We start from the raw sequence: 23332 nt of genomic DNA, 5'->3' as shown, positions 1-23332 counted from the left end.
GAGAAGTTTCTGATGTGCCATTTATTTTCATATTCCATACGCATGTACAGGGTGGAACGATAAAATTGTCGCCATAGAAAAGATATGATTCCATTTCCGTTTGATGAAAACGGTTTTTCTTTTTTTGTTGCAGATCATATACTAGTTGGCCAGTTGTGTACAAATCTCAAAGCAATAGGAGCCATCTATCATGTCTGAAAGTGACACAGTGTTCAATAAGCAAGATCAGAGATGCGCCTCAGTACAACTCATGCTCTCTACTGATTCAAGTTATGACAACAGGACCATTGCCAGCACCTTCAAAATGCATCGCTGGATTGCCACAAATAATAAGGATGGTCCTAGTGTGGTTTCAAGTGAGAGCCATATCATGCCACCTCATATCTTCGAAGTTGGCTTTAATGTCATCACCAAAGTGTACCTGTATGTGCTGAAGAGTGTGGTGATCTCAGGTGGCTATTGGCAGACCCTGGATGTGGTAGCAAGACTCAGCACACAAGTCCAAAAAACTTGGTTTCAGAAGGAGTGCTATGACTTTGTACCCTTCCCTCATTGGCCATCCTCTTCTCCTGACCTCAACCTGTTGGATTACTTCGTTTGGTTATATGTCGAGAACATCACCAACATGACATCCCACAATACCAAAGCAAGCCTGATCACCACAATCCACCGAGTATTCACCAAGCTCCCACCGGTGCTTGTGGAAAAGACATGCTCCCAGTTCCGAACCCATATCAAGGCGATGATCGAGGCTGAAGGCGGCTACATTGAATAGATGTCAGCTCTACTACAAAATCAAGTTGAATTGATTTTTTCAATAAAAATTTTTTAAATAAAGCTGTAGTGTTGTTTTCTTTAGAGTGACAACTTTATCGTTCCACTCTGTATATATATATGAATGACTATTACGCTCTTATACTGATATTTTCTTTATAATCGAGCACTTTGCCGAAGTTCTCTCCCATAAACCTTACACACACACACACACACACACACACACACACACACACACACACATATAAAACTTGGTTGAGCGTTTAAACCGTTCATCCAGTTTCTGACTTCCGGTTTCAAAAAATTTGTCTGCTTACCTATTTCAAACCACTGCTGCTATTTAAAGCATACACAAGGTCAACAATATTTTTGTTTTAACTTATTTTAACGTGTTTTTCTTGCAAATAAATGTAATTTGACCCCGTTGAAAGAAAGAGGAAATGGGGTGGGGGTCATAAGTTCTAAAGATTTTTAAAATAGGTAGAAACACTTTAAAAAATATCTCAGTGGGGGGGGTATTTTTTTTATTTTTAAGATTTGCTTTGAAAAGGTATCACCGTTAAATATTACTTAATCAGTTAATTATTATTACCTGATATTTTTAAGGCTGCTAACGCACGCACACCCACACACACAAAAAAACTAGGATGGACGGGTACAATGCACATTTCCTCCTTGTATTTTTTTTCTTTTCATTATTTTTTCAATTTTTTTTTTTAACAGATTACACCCCTCTTATATATAGAATTTTTCAATGTATGAGCAATTATCTTAAGACTTATTATCCAATGTATTCAGTATTGTTTTCACTGGTTGCCATGTTTTTCACGTGCTTGCGTTCAATATTTGCATGTTTATGCATTAATTCTGTATACTGACTATTTCATAGCTAGCTATAACATATACTAACCCAACGGGTCACAGGTAGTCTAGCCTATATATATGTCAAGCACGATTTTTTTTTTGTCTTAGTTCTTTTTCTCAACAATCACGTTTATATCTCCTAGTCCTTTTTGTCAACCAATCATGTTTAAATTTCCTAGTTATTTTTTTTTATCAACTAATCACATCTTTCTATTTCATATTCTTTTTTCTTTTTTTTTTTCTTTTTTGTCAACCAATCACGTGTTTCTATTTCCTAGTCCTTTTTTGTCAACCAATCACATATTTTTATTTACTGGGTGTCCTAGCCATTATGGCATTATTATTTATAAACTGGCTAATACCCAAGTCAAAGAGGGGTTTGCTATAAATCAGGCTGAGACGACTACCATTATGAGTAAACCAAAGCGGCCGTAAGATAAACGATAAGAGACGACCTTCATGTAACCGACGGGAAAAAAACTAACCGACTGGCAGAGATAGAGTTATAAGCAGAAAGGAGCAAGTGACACTGGGCACTCTGTGAAATGGTCACTACCAGAAATTGAAGTAATGGCTTGCCAAAATCAATCAGGAGGTTGACACTATCTGTAGGAAGTGTAGTATAGGGTAGGAGACCGTGAAACATGTCAGCAACAATTGTTTCCCCATCCAAAGACTTCCAACAGAACCACTACTTCTGAACACCCTGATAGACCCCATCCATGCCCCAGCCATCTAAGAGACCTGGATCTCCGCATCGGATTTTTTTTTTTTTCATGTTCACGTATAACAAGGCATATTGCCACTTGAATGTCAGTACAGTCAGGGAAGCAAGTAACTGGCAGAGAAATTCTAAAACTTAGCAATCTTAGGAAAGAAACTATTAGACTAGAAGCCTTTCAAGCTTCTAGGGACCTCTAAAATGAAGGGGTGGGATTTTGTAGCTAAACAGGTTTGTCAGGGATATGTATGAATAGGGGGAACAACTGATTTCATCAAAACAAATTCAATTCAAATATTGTAAAGCAGGCACAGAGATGCAACATTGCTGTGATGCGACAGTGGTTGCAGCTTGGTTTACCTATTAGATACAGAACCTATTAGATTGGAGACTTTTTTTTTCTTGGTGTGTCTGAACCAACTACAAACAGCTAATCCCAATCCGTCTTGCTGTTCAACAATAACAACAGTAGGTTTCGACTTACATACACAAAGAAAAATTGATACTCTGCTCTAAGGTGATCATGAAATGGGACAATATAAAATATTTACAGGAACCGGAAGTGATTTATAATGGTAAATTAATTAAGGCATTTTTAAAAACTATAGAATAGTTTGAAAGCGAAAAAGAAAAAAAAAATCGATTTTAGAGTTTCTTCTGCTCTATCAATCGCTGTTAATTGGCCAATGATCTCATTAGTGTAATTCACATTTTAATTGGATTAAAATTATTTAATTAAATGAAAATTAGATCCATCAACAGATCAATGGAATAGTGAGAGATTTCTATAACAGGTAAAATAATTACAAAAAAGAAAAAAATCTTTCCGCTTTGTTACACTGTACAAATATTAAAAAAAAAAAAAACAACTAAAATTGGTGGTAATGGTCGTCAGTGATTATAAAACTAGCATGAAGGTTTCAAATTGCACTAAATCCATGTTCACTTTCATATTCATGATGCTTGCTTCAGCTATTCATAATGAAACATTCATGTGTATATCTCCAGATGCAGTTCTATGTGCTACCCAGAATAAATTGTGCTAGCAGAACCTGTGGAAATTCCACAGTAATTGAAAATTTGTAAAACATATAATAGATAAAATGAATAAAAAAGTAAAATAAGGACAAATTTTAAACAATTTTTTAAAAATAAATTTTTGTTTAACCTTTTTAAGCTAAAAAGAATTAATTTTAAAAATTCATATTTTTTCAATGAAAATTCACCACACAACACATTGTTTTATATTTTTTCTGAATAATTTTTAATATAAATTATAAAGACAAAGATTTCAATTCATTTGCACATTTTTTTTTAATTAAAAGAATATCTATACTAAAAAAAAAAACCTTAGTCTCCTCAACACGACATTTTTTTTAATTTAAAAATAAAATAACCAACTTAAAACCATAAACAGACAGCCATGTTATTTTTTTTTTGTTTTGACAATTTTTGGAGAAGAAATGCTTTTAATTATTTTTAACTGATAAAAAGTGACTATAAAAGGAGGTAATTCGTTTCTTATTAATTAATGTTTGTGATTATGATGAATTTTTGTGATGTCGGACAAATACATAAATATTTAGATTAAACGCATGATTCAATAAGTCCCGAGCCTAACTAATAAGACGACACGTGTACATTTTGGTTATTGTGGACAGTTATTTTTTTTGTTTCCATTTTGTTTTGTTTTTTGTTTTTTAAAAACTGCTTTTAGAACGGGAAACAAATAAAGAAGATCCTAAACTTAAAAAAAAAATTCTCTGAAAACGGATATGTGTTACATAGAGTTATCATTGAAGTTATCACTAGGGTTATCATAGAGGGGCACTAGGTGTATCAGAATTTTTGTAGGAATTTTTGACACCCCTAACACGAAACTGCGAATACAATATAAAAATCTCGGAATTTCTCTGTTAAAAGTGGGTTATTTATTTTCTTTATGGATTATACTTCCAAAATAAACTATTACAGTTGTTTTAAAAGTAATAGAAATTTTTTTTTTTTTTTTTTAAACAGTAATGAATTTTCCGAACTCAATATTTTTCAATTAAAAATCTATCAAAATTTTTCTATTGATTCTATTTTTACGATATTTTCAGGGTCAGTGTGAAATTTTATGTTCTTTCCAATAAATCGAATATAATATTTTAGACAAACGTTTTTTTTTTTAAATTCACGCCCCCCCCCCATCCCAATTTTTAAGTGTCTATTAAAAAGTAAATACTTAATTTAGTAACCCGAAAGTAAATAATTAATTTACTCACAAATTGAAGAGAAAAGGTCAATACATAATATATTCAAATTTAAAAAAAAAAAAAGACATAGTGTTCTTTTAGAATTTTACCTGTAAAGTCCGAAGTTTAAAACCTTTTTTTTAAACCACGTTATTTGTTTTTTCTTTTTTTTTTTTTTTTAATGGAACCTTGGTCCTTGCTCCTTTAATTGAAAAAAAAATTAGGGCTTGAATTACATTTTTCGAGGAGTTATAAGCTTGGAAAGACAGGGGGTCGAATAATTCACGCCTCCCATTTTGTAAATGTCTAATAATAATTAATTTAGACCCCCATAAGTACATAATTATTTACTCACAAATTGAAGAGAAAAGGTCAATACATAATATATTCAAATTTAAAACAAAAAGAACATATTGTTCTTTTAGAATTTTACCTGTAAAGTCCGAAGTTTAAAACCTTTTTTAAAAAAAAACACGTTTTTTTTTTTTTTTTTTTAAATGAAATCTTGGTCCTTGCTCCTTTAATTGAAAAAAAAAATTAGGGCTTGAATTGCATTTTTCGAGGAGTTATAAGCTTGGAAAGATGGGGTGGAATTATTCGCTATTTTCACGAAATTTCTGACACTGCTAGAGGGGCACCAAATTAACGTTTGGTGTATAACATAAAAGGATTCCGTGTGCATATGATCGTCTAGTTTCATATGCGGTTGTGTGTGTTCATATCTAATTGTTCATATGCTTTTGTGTGTGTGTGTGTGTGTTACATGCATTTTCTTCGACATACCTTACTTCATGTGTCGTCGATGTTGATCCATCTGGAATTCATCTTCTCTTGGAGGGAGACTGGTACCTGTTAGACGAAGATTTATCACTCCAAGACGATGAATTGGTTTTATAGTTTTTTTTTATTTACCTTCCAGTTGTCGACACAGAATATGGAAGTAAATCTTGCTTGCTTTGAACACGTCAGCGTCCCCCACCCCCAGTGAAGGGGAGGGAACAGCTATTAAGCCGTCCGTCTTCTTCAAAGGCCAAATCCAGTCTCTCACATCTAGCCAACCTGACCACGTCACTCATACGTAATCTGGTCAGCTGACCCTCGGTTCTGGTAAACGTGTCTACACTCCACGTTTACTCACCTCTCTCTCTCTCTCAATCCATTCTGTAACATATGAATATGTAATATATATTTTTTATTTAACATTAGATTAGAAAAAAAAAACTATCAAGGTTTTACAGTCTTCCGAGACATGTATATGCGGAGAGAAAATGTTTTATGCAACAAGTATCAGTTTGGGTTTTACCCAAAAGTTATGTAGGACTTGACATTTTCAGATAGGGTCTTCATAATTTATCTCTCCTTGTTCTGAAAGAAGTTACCCCAAAAATAAAAACAAACAAAAATTATAATTTAAAAATGCCCACAATAACCAAAATGCACAAGTGTCAATAAAACACTGCCTTCTGATACGTTCAACTCCTTTGTCTCTCACGCAATTTCAATTTACGATTGGCCAAAACAAGCTGATGTACTTTTTTAATTTGTATTATTTGGATATTGTTTAGTCTAGTGTTCTTATCTTAAATTTTATTCACACTGTTCCAGTTCATTGTACGTCTCAAAAATAGTGCGGAGCGGCTTTTCCTCTACGAGTAATGTGTTGCTAGTGTCATCTGAGTGATGTTTTTAAAACTAGTTTTGGTTGCATTCATAAGTGCCCTAAATCTTGTATGCTGTATACACCAGATCGCCAATCCTTTACAATTTAGTTTAAGATTTGTGTTTCTTTAGTAATAGCATCTATTAGTTTTTGAATGACATCCCAATTCTGTTGTAAAAGTTCAGTTAATTTGGTATTTCTACATTTATACAAAAACCTGTCAGTTAGAAGTTCGTATAGGGGATCACCTTCGTATTCATCAATCCTACTTTCGGATCGAATTGGTATTGGTTTTTGCCTTTTCTTTAACGCTTTCACCTCTTTTTGTTGTTTGAACATAACTTCCTTTTTATGCAAATCGATCTGTGACGCTTTTATTTTCGGCCTACGTTTGAATTGTTCTCGTCGTAGCTGCGTCATTTCAATGAACAAGGCAACGCCACGTTAGCTGGATGATTATTATTATGATCGTCTCTAATATTTGTAAAAATAGAAACAAAAAGTATGTTATCAAGGCGAAAGGTATTTCTTTAGAGGATAAATCAAGACATAAATTCAATTTTTCCCCATCGTTTTGAACATTTTACAACAGTAGTTTACTTAAATAATTGTAATTTGTAAACTAATAATCTTATCAACCTCAAATTTTAACAAGCGCCATTTGAAGGTTATCGTATATAGAAAAATAGGCCATAAGGAAACAAGCGTTCACTAACTCACATTTTGTATGATAATATGCCACAGGGAAACAAGCGTTCACTAACTCATTTTTTAATTTTCTTATCACTTTGTTTTTGCTGGGGATGGGGTATTCTACTGGATGCCAAACATTCTCCCATTAGTTTAGTTACTTCAACTGAGAGGTCTTTTTAAAATTCTAACCTTCCTTTTAAGTGCAATTGTTTGTGTTTCCCTTGCACTTGGTTAACCGGGTATATTTGCCAGGTAGATTTTGAAATTCTTTTTCATTAGCCTGGTTGCTACTATAATGACTGGCATGATTGATATCTTCTTAAGATTCCAGTTTCTTTTCATGTCGTACATAAGTCCTTGGTATTTTGTTATTTTTTTCCTCTCTGCTCTGCTAAGACCATTATCATTAGGGACGCTTACTTCAACTAGGGTTGCTACTTTCGCTCTCTTGTCCCATATCACTATGTTAGGCTTAATAGCCCCATTTTCTAGGTATGCAGCTGTAGGAATTCTGTAGTCATAATGGATGGTGCATGACTTATTTCCAACTGTTGTTTCCGGTAAATATGTTCCCAAGATTTGCTATTACATTGGATATTCAGGTTTTTACAGATTTTCCGGTAGGGATATTTACATACTCGATTGTGTCGCATTGTATAATAGCCGTCCCCCAACAGGACTTTACAACTGGATGTCAGATGGCTCACACTCTCTACTTTTGTGTGGCAGAACCTGCACTTGTTATTGCTGAGACCACTCATCTTTTTAAAAGCATTGGTCATCAAGCCTTGATCTTGAGCGGCCATAATCATTCTCTCCTGATCATAGTGAAGAGATCCGTTTTTAAGCCAACCTACAGAGGCTTCTTTATCTATACATTCCTGTTATAGTTGATCCAGAAAATACTTGGCACGTTGTTGGTTGGCCCATTCTTCTAGTTTTCTGTAACGGAAGATCTTAGTGTATTTTTGCCGACTCTCACATTTTGTATAATGATATGCCGTAAGAAAACAATTTTGTATAATAGGCCGTAGGAAACCAAGTGTTCACTAACTTATATTTTGTATAATAATATATTATGATGATGCCGCTGCAATAGGATGAGAAGGATTAAACAATATGGGGCCTTGTTAATGTCTTCCACAATCCAACATCTTAAGCCTCGACTCGGAAGGCTGACATGTCAAGATTAAGCATTCGTTTGTCCATAGTGTTATTTCTTCAAACTGATTTTTCATTTATTTCAATGTGAGCGACACTTGTTTTGAGCAGGTGGCAGCAATATGGGAAAGTTAATTCATCATGGCAGAGAATATTCTTCATGAGAGCGTGTTGTTGTTGTTGTTTCTTCCACTACGTTCTGCATGATGGAAACGTTAAAAATGAATAATGATGGTGAAAAAAAAAAAAGGGGGAATTAATTACGAGACGAAAATTGGAACCGTGTCATGATATAGCATAAGATGTTTCTGAATTTTTTAGATATGGATTCATAGTTCACACAATTTGGATTGTTTGGACGACTGTTCTCAACTTAATTTTTATTTTATGCTGTATAGATGATTTGGATTAGTTCCACAGGTTCAAAATCCCTTATATATCAAGTTTCAAGCCTGTAGACCAAACATTGAGAGAGGAGTTTGGTAGACTAGACAAGAAAAATATCGGGGGAACGAATGTCCACAATAGAATCTTAGGATTGTGGTTACTACCTAGGTGTTTCAAGTTCAAATCCAGTTCGTTCCACAAAACTCACTTTCACTTAGGATGTTGGCAACCTTCATATGGTTCCTCCTCTAAGTACCCAATGTATTTCTAGAAATAATAATTCTGACAAATAATATTTGCACAAATGCTAAAATAAATAAAATCATCATGTCCCTAAATGCCAGAAAGCTTTCTATTCTAATAGTTTCTTCCCTCGAACAGCTAGACTTTGGAATTCCCTTCCTGCTGCCTGCTTCCCTGCCTACTGATATGCAAAAGTTTAAATGTAACATAAACAAATATCTAGTTAATCTTTCCTAGACATGGCTCCAAATATTAGCCCCTTACGTCCAAGTGGCGATATGCTTTGTAAGGGGTGAACATGAGTAAAAAAAAAAATAAATAAATAAAATAAAAATAAAATAACAATATCAGAGTCCTTTGAAGAATATCTTTTTTTTTATTTCGAGCAAACATTTCAAACTTAACGACTAAGGCTGGAGCATATATATAGAAAGAGGTTTGTGTTTACTATAACCTTTTTATACATATATTACACAAGAATAAATCATGTAGAATATCTGCATGAATATTATTACACGTAATAGTTAACTAAAGATGATCATCTCATAAGAAAACTGAAAAAACTAAGAGGGAATTAATTAAAATGAATGTTTAAAAGAATATGCAAATTAGTTAGATCTTTTACAGATAAATGCAATTCCACAACCTATATATATGACAAAGTTTTATTTTCTTTTTAAATAAATAGAAAAAGGGTTTTTAATATGAACAACATCACGCAAAAAAACATTATAGGAGTGTATGTATGTATGTATATATATATATATATATATATATATATATATATATACCTATCTATCTATATATATATATAAAAGTGAGTTTGTCTGTCTGTCTGAGTAACCGTCTCTACCAAACTCCTCTCCTACAAAGATGAGAGTGGTACTATCAAAACTAGCAAATTTTTGTGCTCCAGAATATAGTTTTCTACATAGTCACCAACATTCTCAATGCACATTTGTCCATCTCTTTTGATGCCTGAGTTGTAAAAGTCCAGAGCCCATGTTATCACTCACATCTCTGTCAACACTCTGAAATCGACAAAGCCATCTCCTAACTGTGCTGACATCAACTGCATCAGCTTTGTAAACATTTAGCAGGAGCCGATGAATGTTGATCAGTTAAATTTTTTCTGCGTGGAAGAATTCAATGACGTATCTCTGCTTCTGATGCATGTCCATGACAGGAGTAGCTTTCTTAGAGTTCTCACACCGTCAATATCTGCAAGAAAGAGATGAAACTTTCAGGTCAGTAATGCATGAGTTCAGTCATCGTAACAATGCAATTCGTAATCCCTTCTGATCGATTCGGGCGGAATAAAAAATAGGAGGCATTACTTTTGTAACATTCCTTGTAATAGTTTAAACATTTTGTTCATCTGGATCCAGCCTTGTGTTGAAAACAGGATATATGATAGATAGGGATCATAAATAAATTGGGGATCAACCCTTCATAAAGCCATGAGAATAAGAAATGATAGACATTACGTAGATGTTAGATGTACGTTTGAGAGATTAGCAGTTGTTATCTCCCCTGAGTTACAAAGAAGTAACTGAACTGGAAAAAGGTGGAATGATGATGATAATGATGATGATGACGATTGACATAAATACAGGGTGAGCCAAAAGTTACTGACCCATTTTAATTTTAAATAACTCTTGTATTTTTAAGTATTTTTTACTTTCTTGAAATTTTTTTCAGATCCTGAAAATTAATCATGGAAAAATGCAGTAGCGTCCAACGTACAAAATTTGTATAATTTTTCTATCAAAATCAAGGCTTAATTATTCAAACTCCAAGAGCCTATCGAAGACATTTCAATGTGAGCGATGCACCTATTGTGGTGATATCTAAAAGAAAAGGTTTAATAGAGCTAAAGCTTTAATAGAGCTAAAAGGAAAACATCATAAGAGAAATAAGGCCAGAAACTTTGGAAAACGTTATGGAAGAAGTAATCAAAAGAGCTCAAATTTGTGAAGCAGAAAATGGAAGGTATTTGCAGGATGTTATTCTTAACATTTAGCAATACAAGTTTCTAAAGCTTACTAATGTAAAATAAAGTTTGTCCCCTTTATTATATGATACTATAATTTCATGTGTATAACTGTTAAAATAAAAGAAAAGTTACTTAAAATTAAAATAGGTCAGTGACTTTTGGCCCACCCTGTATTATTAAATGTATCTTTGTTCATGTGGATTTGGTTTACTGTTGTAAACAGGATGTATTCTAGAAAAGGTTATGGATTGACTGTGTGTGAAGTCAGCCAGAATAGGAAATCACATAAATAATCATAAATAATACAGAAATGACGTCAGATATACTTTTTAGAAAGTAGTGGTTGCCATCATCCATAAGTTTTAAGAAAGCCACTATACTAGAAAAATGTGATCTTGAGATGAGCTGACAAAAAATTTAATTATACAGGCACTTATAACCCTTAGGTTATGCTGGCTGTTAATTTTTTTAACACCTAGTTTTTACTATTACAAACAATTCCAACAATGGTGTCTTCAAGGACTATGGAATTCTTCTTTGTCCTAACTGCATCAACCAATGAATGAAACCCATGCTTGAAACTCATATTTGAATGTATTGTATTGTTTTTTTGATAAAAAAATTCTTTTTCAAAGATCTTGATTTTATATGATGTGAAAAAATTCACACCCATCGTAGGCAATGTGTGTAAAAATATCATCATAGTCCCAGGGTTAAAAATAACTCTCTTCTTCCTCTCTCTCTCTCTCTGATCCCAATTTTGATCTTGCAGCTCACTGGACAATCAAATTGTGACCGATTAAATAAATAATTTTTCTTTGCTAGGTGTTAAATTAATTAATATACTCCATCATTGATGTGATAGGAATCCGTGTTCCTGTCCTTCAATAAATAGTTACATACAATTGGATGCAAGAAGTTATGGGAAATATCCTCCCATTAAAAATAAAACAAAAAAGACTGTAGCATCTAAACAGATACTACACTTTATGCCTAGCGAAAAGGCCCAGAACATGAGATTTGTGGTTGTAACTGAAGGAGTAACGACTCAAAGTCAATAAAAAAAAATGTTAGGCCAACATAGCGAATTAGGGATATAAAATTCTTCCTATTAATTTCGGTTTTGGTTAAAAATTAAAGTTCTTTTGCTAAAAATAAATAAGTTAGTAGTTTATAAGATATTTAATTTGGAAAAATTGTTATTTTGCATATATTTTTCTTTTACTTATAAAAACACCTAATGAAATGGACTCCAATCAAAGACACCTAATGAAATGGACTCCAATCAAAGACACCTAATGAAATGGACTCCAATCAAAGACACCTAATGAAATGGACTCCAACCAAAGACACCTAATGAAATGGACTCCAACCAAAGACACCTAATGAAATGGACTCCAACCAAAGACACCTAATGAAATGGACTCCAATCAAAGACACCTAATGAAATGGACTCCAATCAAAGACACCTAATGAAATGGACTCCAATCAAAGACACCTAATGAAATGGACTCCAATCAAAGACACCTAATGTTTGTTTGTTTGTTTGTTTGTTTTGTTTTACGGCATATCAACCACTTTGGGGTCATTTAATGCCGAAAGGTTCGTTATGTTGTGTTAAATATTGGTTTGTTCTTCTTAAGGTTTTTTTTTTTTTTTTGTGGGGGGGGGGGTCTTTCCTTATATTTTTGAGTATATTTTAGTTTCTTTCAGAAAATTGATAATTTTTTGGGGATCAATCTTGTTTAATATTGTTTTCAGATTTTTTTCTTGGTAATACTTTGTTCGGATTTGTTCAAGGTCAATGCAGTTTGTCAGTATATGGTGTATTGTGTAGGGTTCTTGACACGTTATACAGTTTGGTGTCTCCTCCCCTTTTAGTAGATGTGAGTGGGTGATGTGAGTGTGACCTATTCGCAGTCTGGTCATTACTACCTCTTCCTTTCTTGTTAACTTTTTGGTGTCTCTCGTTCCAATATTTGGTGTTATTTGGAATAGTTTGTTTTTGGTGCATGAGCTCCAGTTTTCTTGCCATTTTCTCTTCAAAAATGTGTTTATTTTAGTCTTTAGGTCTGTATAGGGGATTTTTCCACTTATGTGGTTTTGTTGCAGAGTTTCCTTTGCTGCCTTATCTGCTTGTTCATTCATGTATATGCCGATATGGCTTGGTATCCAGCAAAAGATAATGTTTTTTTTCATGGTTATGGCATCTATTTTGTTTAGCAATTTTGTAATAAGTGGGTTTGTCATTTTTTTTTCTTTTAGAGATATGAGTATTGAAAGTGAGTCAGTAAATATGATATATTTTTGATGGTCATCATTGGTTATTATATTCAGTGCCAAATCTATGGCTGTTGCTTCTGCGCTGAAAATAGAAGATTCGTTTGGGAGCCTTTTCTTTAGTTTTATTTTTTTGTGGATGGCTGCGCATCCTACTTTATCTCCATCTTTTGATCCGTCAGTGTAAATTTGTGTATATTCTTTGTATGTATTCTGGATGATAAGTAGTTCTTCATGGAAGGTTGATGGGTGGGTTTTCGTTTTGGGATATTTATTTAATTTTAATATTATGTGTGGTTGTTTGATCATCCAGGGTGGAGTTTTTGATTTGTTATATTTATGTATTTTTGTAATGTCCATTTGGGCTTCTGTGAGAAGGTTTTTTATCCGGAGGCTGTAGGGCTTGATATCTTCTTTCTTGTTGAAGAGATGTGTGTATTGTGGGTGAAGGGTACATTGATATGCAGGATTTGTTGGACTTGATACCAGCTTTAGGTAATATTGTAGCGCTAACTTCTGTCGTCTTAGAATCAGTGGAGGCTCGTGGGCCTCTATATAGAGGCTTTCTACTGGAGAGGTTCTAAATGCTCCCAAGGCTAATCTTAATCCTTGATGGTGGATTGTATTTAGTTCTTTTATGTAGGACTTCCTTGCTGCTCCATAGATGAAGCATCCATAGTCCATTTTAGATCTGATTAGAGTTTGGTATAATTTTAATAATGTGACTTTGTCTGCACCCCAATCGGTGTGTGCTAGGACTTTGATCAATTGCATTGTCTTTTGGCATTTTGCTTTTAAATATTTTATATGCGGTATAAAGTTCAATTTTTTATCAAATATAATACCTAAATATTTATGTTGGTCGGTAAGTGGGATGTTCTTGTTATCCAGTTTCAGGTTGGGGTCGTGGTGGAATTTTCGTAATTTGCAAAAGTGGATGCATTTAGTTTTTTCCTCTGAGAATGTAAATCCATTTTCTATGGCCCATTTGTTTATTTTATTCAGACAGAGTTGTAGTTTGCGTTCGGCTGTTTGTATATATTTAGATTGGTAGTATATAAGTAGGTCGTCCACGTATAGGGCATTTTCAATTCCTGGGTCTATGTTTTTTATGATATTGTTTATTTTAATGTTGAAGAGGGTGACAGACAGGATACTGCCTTGGGGGACCCCCATTTCTTGATCTTTTTGGACTGAATAAGTGTTGTCCATCCGTACTTGGAAGTTTCTATTTGTTAAGAAATTTCTGATAATTTCTGGCATTCTACCCCTAAGTCCTAGTTCATACAGGTCTTTTTGGATTCCGTATTTCCAAGCGGTGTCATACGCCTTTTGCATGTCAAAAAAAATTGCTATTAGATGTTCTTTTTTTGCAAATGCTTCTCTTATGCGTGTTTCCAGTTTTATTAAGTGATCGGTGGGGCTTCTATTTTTCCTGAAACCCGACTGGCTTTCTGTAATTAGATTTTTGCTTTCCAAGTACCAATTTAATCTTTCGTTAATCATTCTTTCAAAAGTTTTGCACAAACAACTAGTTAGTGCAATGGGTCGGTAGTTTGTTGGGTTTGTATGGTCTTTTTTTGGTTTGGGTATTGGGATTACTGTTGCCTGCTTCCAGTTTTTTGGAATGTTGTTAGTTATCCATATCTCATTGTAAATTTGTAATAAGTAGTCCAGTGATGGTTTTGGTAGTTTTTTGAGGAATTGATAATGGATCTCGTCGGGGCCGACTGCTGTATCGGGAGATTTGTTTATTGCCTCCTCTAGTTCTGCACTGTTGAATAATTGATTGTAGTTTTCTTCATTTTTTGATTTGAAGTTTATTTTTATTTTTTCTTCATTTTTCTTTATAGCTTGGAATTTTTTATTTTGGTTTTTTGATGATGAGTTCATTGAGAATTGTTCTGCTAATTTATTTGCGATATTTTGTTTGTCGGTAATCTTTGTGTTGTCGCATATAAGGTGTTTAATAGGGTTCTTTGTATTTTTTCCTGCTATTTTTCTGACCATCTCCCATACTTTTTTGGGTTTTGTGTTTTGATTAATTTTTGTTACATAATCTTTCCACGAGTTCCGTTTTGATTCTTTGATAGTTTTCCGTGCTTTGGCTTTGCTGTTTTTATAGGTGTCCAAATTTTCTTTCGTTGGACTGTTTTTAAATTTCCTTAGGTTTGCACGTCTGGCTCTTATAGCTTCTTTGCATTCTTTATTGTACCAGGGTTTGTTATATTTTGTAGTAGTGGAACTTTTTGGTATGTTCTCCTCGGCTATTGTGAGTAGGGTGTTGCTGAAATATGTGATGTGTTCTAAGTCAGGATTCGCTTCAGGTATTAATCTGTATTGACATGTATTTTGGAAATTTTCCCAATTTGCCTTTTGTAAATTCCAGCGGGGTGTTTTGTCTTCTGGCTTGGGATTCTCGTTTTCTATTATGATTGGGAAGTGGTCACTTCCGCATGCATCCTTATGTGTTCTCCAGCTATAATCCATGTATATAGTTGGGTCACATAGTGTTATATCGATTGCTGATAGGGTTCCCGTTGGTGGGTGCATATATGTATTCTCTTTGTTGTTGAGTAGGCATAGATCGTTTTGGTTAATTATTTTTTCTATGGTTTGGCCTCTTTTGTTGTTTTTTTTACTGCCCCACCATATATTATGACTATTGAAGTCTCCCAACAGTAGAAAAGGTTTAGGTAGTTGTTTGATTATATTGTTTAATTCAGTTTCGTTTATTGTTTCATTTGGTGGTATATAGAGTGAGCATAGGGTTATTGTTTTGTGTAGTGTTGCAGTTATTGCAACAGCTTGCATATTTGTTTTTAAGTTCACTTTGCTGTGTGGAATGTTTTCGTTTATCAGTATTGATGATCCACCGGTGGCTTTGCATGATAATTTGTTTATGTGGTTGTATATTGAGTAGTGTTTTATGTTAATTTTGTCATTTTCTTTTAAGTGTGTTTCCTGTAGGCAAATTATTGCAGGACATAAGGATTTGATAAGTATTTGCATTTCTTCGATATTAATTTTTAATCCTCTTATGTTCCACTGTAGGATTTTGTTAGTCATGGTTTATATTTTCTTTTGGTTTTGGACTGTTGGTGTTTATGTCTACGTCCATAGTTTCGATGTTAGTTTGGGTGTTTCTTTTGGAAGTGGATGGTCTGTTTCTTGTTTCTGGTGAGAGGCTTTTTTTGGGTTTTGGTCTGGGACTTTTAGATTTACTTTGTCTTGACTGTCTTTTTTGGTTATCAGTTTCAACTAGTTCAAATTTATTTTCATTTTCAATTAATACTAATTCTGTTTTTTGTTTGTCATTTTGTTTTTGGGGGGTAGTTTTTTTGTTGTTCTGTTCTATTTCCATTTTTTCTGTTGTTGTGTGTTTATTTTTAACATCTGTTTTTGTCCTTGTTTGTGACTTGGATCTTTCACGTTTTGATAATTGAGGAGGTTTCATTTCTTTAGGGATTGATTCCTCAATATTGATGGAAGTTTTTCTGATTTCCTTTGTTTCGTTTTCTTTTATACTGGGTTGTTCGTTTCTGACTTTTATTTGGCTGTTGGAGTTTATTTTCAGTTCTGATAAAAAAGATTTTAATTCTTCAAGTATGTTCTTTAGTTCTTTTGCTAGGTTTGCAATTTCTGGAGCAAGGTTTAGTTCATTGTAGTTGTACATTTTGTTTGCTTGTTGGGTTATTGTGGCATATGAGTTTTTGGTGCGATTTGTGACTTCTTTGCGGGCTTCTTGGAAGGTTATATTTTTTTGATATTTGATTGTTATTATTTCCTTCTCTTGATTATATATTTTGCACTGTTTTGAGTGAGAGTGGTGCTCTTCTTGACAGTTTGTGCATTTGGTTTTATTTGGACAGTCTTCTTCATCGTGGTCTGGGTTTTTTTCACTGCAGTTTCCACATGTGAAGAATCTTAGACATTGGTCTTTATTATGTCCAAACTTTTGGCAGTTGTAGCATTGTAAAGGTTTTGGGATGTATTGTTCTATTTTCGTTCTTTCATAACCTATATTGATGGTCTCTGGTATTTGAGGATAATTGAATGTTAATATATAAGTGTTTGTATATATTACCTCTCCTTTTTTTTTAAATGTGATTCTTTTTACATCTGTGACCCCTTGGTTTTTTAGTTCTGTTTTGATTTCTTCTGTTGTGCAGACGGAGATTTCCTGGTTTTTTATGACTCCTTTGGAGTAGTTTAGTGTTTGGTGTGGATAAGCTTTGATGTTTGTTTCATGCAATTTTTGTAGTTGAAGTAGAGTTTTGGCCTGTTTTTTATTTAGTACTTCTACCAATATGGTACCATTCCTTAATTTTTTGACATTTTTAGGTGTTATTTTGCTTGATATTACCTTTTGGATAATGAAGGGTGACATTTTAGTTAACGGTATATTAGACGTTGCTTCTAGCACGATGAATCTTGGAAAGTTTGTATCTTCATTGTCGCTGTCAGAGTCAATTTCTGTGTGTGGTCTCTTGGATTTTTTGGTATTCATAATAATTTTTGAAAAATTCATCAGCCATGCTCCCCACCCTCCTCGGAGCCCCTTATGGGGAAGAACTATGAGGGGGTAAATCCCATTCGCCTCGGTTCTCCAGGGCTACATAGCTGGTATACTCAAACATGGGGAGGTTTCCAAGCATTCACAATATATGGTTATGCCCACCCAAGTATGGGATTTCCCTGTATTTTTATTATTCCTGATGGTTACCTTTTTCCCAGCTTGATTGACCCTTCAGCCATCGCTTATTAATTCAGTTTATTGTTTATGTTGAGTGTTAGTGTGTTTTTGTTTGGATTGTCTGAATTAGTGCTTGTCATGACCAACCGATTGATTGGATCGGGCCTATCCAACCTCCCGTCTAGCCTAGTAAGGGCCAAAGTGGTGTGTTGTAGTATCATGTTATTATTTCCTAGGCATGTTCCACTCAACCACCAGGATCCCGTTCTTAATGCATTACGGGTTGCCACCAACGGTCAACTGGTGGTCCCATTGAAGGATTTTTACCCTCTGCAGGGGGGCAGTTGGTATGTTCTATCGCCCTACCAACTAGGCAAAAAAAAAAAAAAAAAAAAAAAAAAAAAAAAAAAAAAAAAAAAAAAAAAAAGATGAGGAGGTGAAGGAAAAAGAAAACGAGGGAGGGGAGGGGGAGGAGAATGTTGTTTTTGTTTTTGTTTTCGCAGAACATGACTAAGTTTTGCAAAAGGGAATAAAAAAACAAAGACATCTATGTAGGTGCGTTTCATCTCAGGAAGTCAGTAGACAGCCTGATCTGGTAGCACCAGGACACCTAATGAAATGGACTCCAATCAAAGACACCTAATGAAATGGACTCCAATCAAAGACACCTAATGAAATGGACTCCAATCAAAGACACCTAATGAAATGGACTCCAATCAAAGACACCTAATGAAATGGACTCCAATCAAAGACACCTAATGAAATGGACTCCAATCAAAGACACCTAATGAAATGGACTCCAATCAAAGACACCTAATGAAATGGACTCCAATCAAAGACACCTAATGAAATGGACTCCAATCAAAGACACCTAATGAAATGGACTCCAATCAAAGACACCTAATGAAATGGACTCCAATCAAAGACACCTAACGAAATGGACTCCAATCAAAGACACCTAACGAAATGGACTCCAATCAAAGACACCTAACGAAATGGACTCCAATCAAAGACACCTAACGAAATGGACTCCAATCAAAGACACCTAACGAAATGGACTCCAATCAAAGACACCTAATGAAATGGACTCCAATCAAAGACACCTAATGAAATGGACTCCAATCAAAGACACCTAATGAAATGGACTCCAATCAAAGACACCTAATGAAATGGACTCCAATCAAAGACACCTAATGAAATGGACTCCAATCAAAGACACCCAATGAAATGGACTCCAATCAAAGACACCCAATGAAATGGACTCCAATCAAAGACACCCAATGAAATGGACTCCAATCAAAGACACCTAATGAAATGGACTCCAATCAAAGACACCCAATGAAATGGACTCCAATCAAAGACACCCAATGAAATGGACTCCAATCAAAGACACCTAATGAAATGGACTCCAATCAAAGACACCTAATGAAATGGACTCCAATCAAAGACACCTAATGAAATGGACTCCAATCAAAGACACCTAATGAAATGGACTCCAATCAAAGACACCTAATGAAATGGACTCCAATCAAAGACACCTAATGAAATGGACTCCAATCAAAGACACCTAATGAAATGGACTCCAATCAAAGACACCTAATGAAATGGACTCCAATCAAAGACACCTAATGAAATGGACTCCAATCAAAGACACCTAATGAAATGGACTCCAATCAAAGACACCTAATGAAATGGACTCCAATCAAAGACACCTAATGAAATGGACTCCAATCAAAGACACCTAATGAAATGGACTCCAATCAAAAACACCTAATGAAATGGACTCCAATCAAAAACACCTAATGAAATGGACTCCAATCAAAAACACCTAATGAAATGGACTCCAATCAAAAACACCTAATGAAATGGACTCCAATCAAAAACACCTAATGAAATGGACTCCAATCAAAAACACCTAATGAAATGGACTCCAATCAAAGACACCTAATGAAATGGACTCCAATCAAAAACACCTAATGAAATGGACTCCAATCAAAGACACCTAATGAAATGGACTCCAATTAAAAATACTTTATGAAATTGATTTCAATTAAAAATGCTTAATGAAATTGATTTTTATTGCAAATATAATAATCAAACTTATTATTTTAATTTTAGTCAAATTTGAAATAAAATATGAAAATGGAAAGTAACAGGAAGTGCTTTATTATACTGGAACCACATTTTGACTTAACACCGTTTTCTGTTTACTTAGAGCGTGGACTTGTTCCGTTATGCTGATTCTTGATTAAAAAGACAGATGCCCAAAGACGAATAATAATGAACAAAAGGATAAATAAATTCTCTTACCTTTCTTGGTAGTTTTATTATCCAGGATGGAGGAATAATGATATTACTATGAATTCCCAGGGTGCATTGCTCTTCGAAGTAACACATCATGAAACAAGTAATTTTATTGTGGTAGGCTAACTTGCACCATGAGCACATAATGGCAATTATCTCCTGAAAAGACAAACAATACTAATTTAGAGCCAAAAAATGGTTTGTTCAACACGAAAACTAGGAATGCTTCAAGGAACGGAGGAAATAACGTATTGCAAACGTAATTAGAAATTAGGTTTGGAGAAATTCAAAGACGAGTCAATTCTTTGAGAAGTAAGAATGATTTAATTACAAGACAGGAAGCCTGTTTGTGAGATACACTTAAAAGGTTTTTAATCTTATATACACAGGGAATTATATATATATATATATATATATATATATATATATATATATATATATGCATATATATATATATATATATATATATTAGTATAAATTCCTTCATTTATACAAACATAATTGGCTACAAATATGCATATATGTTTCAGCTACGCTCTCGATCACAGCTGAAACATTTATGTATCTATATAACAAATCGTGTATGTATAAATAAAGGTATTTACACTATAATTAAAACTCTACTTGTTATTGAGCACTATTTTTATAAACACTGACGTTTCATTAGATAACATATAGTAAAATAACAATGCAATCACACCCACACCCATATATATATATATATATATATATATATATATATATATATGTATATATATACACACACATGCATACATATGTGTGATTATATATATATATATATATATACATGCATACATATGTGTGATTATATATATATATATAAAGCTGAACGTCTGTGTGTGTGTGTCTGGTCACGAATAGGCTCTTATATTTTTTGAACCCAGTCAACGATGGGTACTTTTGCTATTATATATATATATATATATATATATATATATATATATATATATATATATATATAGGATGATGTGTTAAAAAAAATAAGAATAAAAGTATATTAAAATAAAATCTGTATGACATACGTTTGAAAGCCAAATTATTTTTAATCTTATACATCCATATATATCTTATATATTTTTATTAACTAATAAGAGATGGTATGACTACATAAGAATGTAAATATATAAAAATAATACCAATAGCAAAGAAGGAGGTGATAAGTAGCAGAATGGATTCAACCAAACACAATATAAAAGCAGTAGTTTGTAAATAGGCACATTAAATTTGTGGAAAAAGTGACAGAGGACACAGGCAAGAAATATTTTTTAAAATGACATGAATTGGTTAGCCTAAATTTATCTTGAGGGGGAAAAAAACTAGATCCAGTATTAAAAATATTTTTGTTCATGTGTTTTAAGGGAGGTGGCGTTTGATCAACACTGCCGGAGAGCCATGATTTAATATATGGTTTTGTTTCATGGTAACACTGTTTCTGAGATTTAAAAATTGTTGTTTGTTCATGTAAGTAAACCTATTCAACGATACTGGAGATTGATTGACTTACCGACAAAATAATGTTCCAGCGAAAGATAATATAATTTTTTTTTATAGTTTTGGAAGTTTTAAAGGAACCTCCAGGACTATATATATATATATATATACATATATATATATATATACATATATATATATATATATATATATATATATATATATATATATATATATATATATATATATATATGTGTGTGTGTGGTGAGAATAATGGAAATAGTATTCAGATGAGATAGATAAAAAAAGGAACAAAACTAAGTTATATGTTCATCACCGTTTCGTCTTTATTGTAAGACTTTTTCTGGATAAATGCATTAAAGAAAATAAAATATCAGTGCAATATTTAAGCAATATATTTATTGTGTAAAGTATGACTTTGTTCAAAACAAAAAAGATCTTTGAAATATTTGAAATTATAATTGTGAAAAGGATGATTTTGTTCTATTTCATTTTGTTTTCATATTATTCAAATATTGTATTAACCAATTTTTTATCTTTTGACTTAAAATTTGGTATATAGGGTATTCGGACATGTAGAAAACCTTTTAATCGCTTTTCATCGGGAAAAAAGGGTACTTGGGGGGGTCTTCAGATTTTTATCCATTTGTCAACTATTTTATGAGGTTTGAAATCGCTTTTTTAAAGATCGTGCAAGCTGGTTTAATGGTTATTGTACTTTGCTCACTGTCTTTGGGCTCCGATTTCGATCTCAGCTGGAGTATTTTTTACTTTCAAGAATTGAACTGTTTAAAAAAAAAACATAATTCTCGCATGCACATATTTCAGTTTCTGTTTTTTACTTCATTCTTTTTTTTTCAAATGAATTTAATATTATGCTTAATACCGTGCAATGCTGAGTCCCTCTGCTAGTATATATATAGAACAGAGAATGTGTGTGCGCGCATATATATATATATATATATATATACATACTCAACGAATTTTTATCTACAGACTTAAATTTTCTTTTATATAGTGTTCAGACATGTGGAAAACATTTTAATTGGTTTTCATCCAGAAAAAAGAGATGCTAAGGGGTCAAAATTTAAAAAAATTGGTACTTGCAGTCATCAGATTTTTTTTATTTGTTTGTCAACTGTTTGACGATTGCGCATGCGCAAATTGTTTGCATTATGTTAAGAATAAGTAGGTTTGAAAACCGTTGTTTATGATGTCAAGCTGGCCTAATGGTTATCGCACTTAACTCATTGCCTTTAGACTTTGGTGTTGATCTCAGCTCCAATACATTTTTTTTTACTTACAAAAAGTGAATTGTTTAGAAAAAATGTCATACTCACATGCAAATGTCTCAGTTTCTTTTCGTATTTTTTTTATTTACTTCCGTTTTTTTTTAAGGAATTTGACATTACGTTTAATACCTAGAGTATTTCTGTTTATAATAACTAATAATTCTACATTAATTAAAATATAATATTTATGCATATTTTACAACCGGGCAATGCCGGGTGGCTTGCTAGTGTATCTAAAAACATGGAACATGGAATAAGAGATGTCCAGCTGCAGGGGGATTAAATTAAAAGTCGAATTCAAAATTTTTGGCAGCATATTTTTTTATTTTTTATTTTATTTGTTTTTTTACAAAAAAGTCAGGGGCCACTCGAGGATAAAGGTTAAAGAGTGTACCATAGTCAATGGGACAATATAGTAATCGTTATTAGTGGAAATTTGGTAAATTGAATTATTTAAGGGGGGGGACATCAAGAATTTGTTTACATTGGACTTGAAGATAACCATATTGTAGTCAGCTGGAAAGCAGGAAAACGGAAGAGAGTTCCACAGG

General features: G+C 33.3%; 1 protein-coding gene across 1 annotated transcript in view; it reads right to left on the bottom strand.

The window, feature by feature from the left end:
- LOC145263137 (diacylglycerol kinase zeta-like) overlaps nucleotides 1–23332 on the bottom strand; it is a 1403365-nt gene that overhangs the window by 420623 nt on the left and 959410 nt on the right. Inside the window, exon 8 of the mRNA XM_080120103.1 lies at nucleotides 20023–20175. Coding sequence (XP_079976229.1) covers nucleotides 20023–20175 — 153 coding nt within the window. The remainder of the gene's footprint in view (nucleotides 1–20022; nucleotides 20176–23332) is intronic.

The sequence above is a fragment of the Euprymna scolopes genome, chromosome 38 (genome assembly GCF_053919585.1).
Source record: "Euprymna scolopes isolate OS-2025 chromosome 38, ASM5391958v1, whole genome shotgun sequence".
NCBI lineage: Eukaryota > Metazoa > Mollusca > Cephalopoda > Sepiida > Sepiolidae > Euprymna > Euprymna scolopes.
The sequence above is the reverse complement of the archived record's forward strand: the minus strand, read 5'-3'. Positions and strand labels throughout refer to the sequence as shown.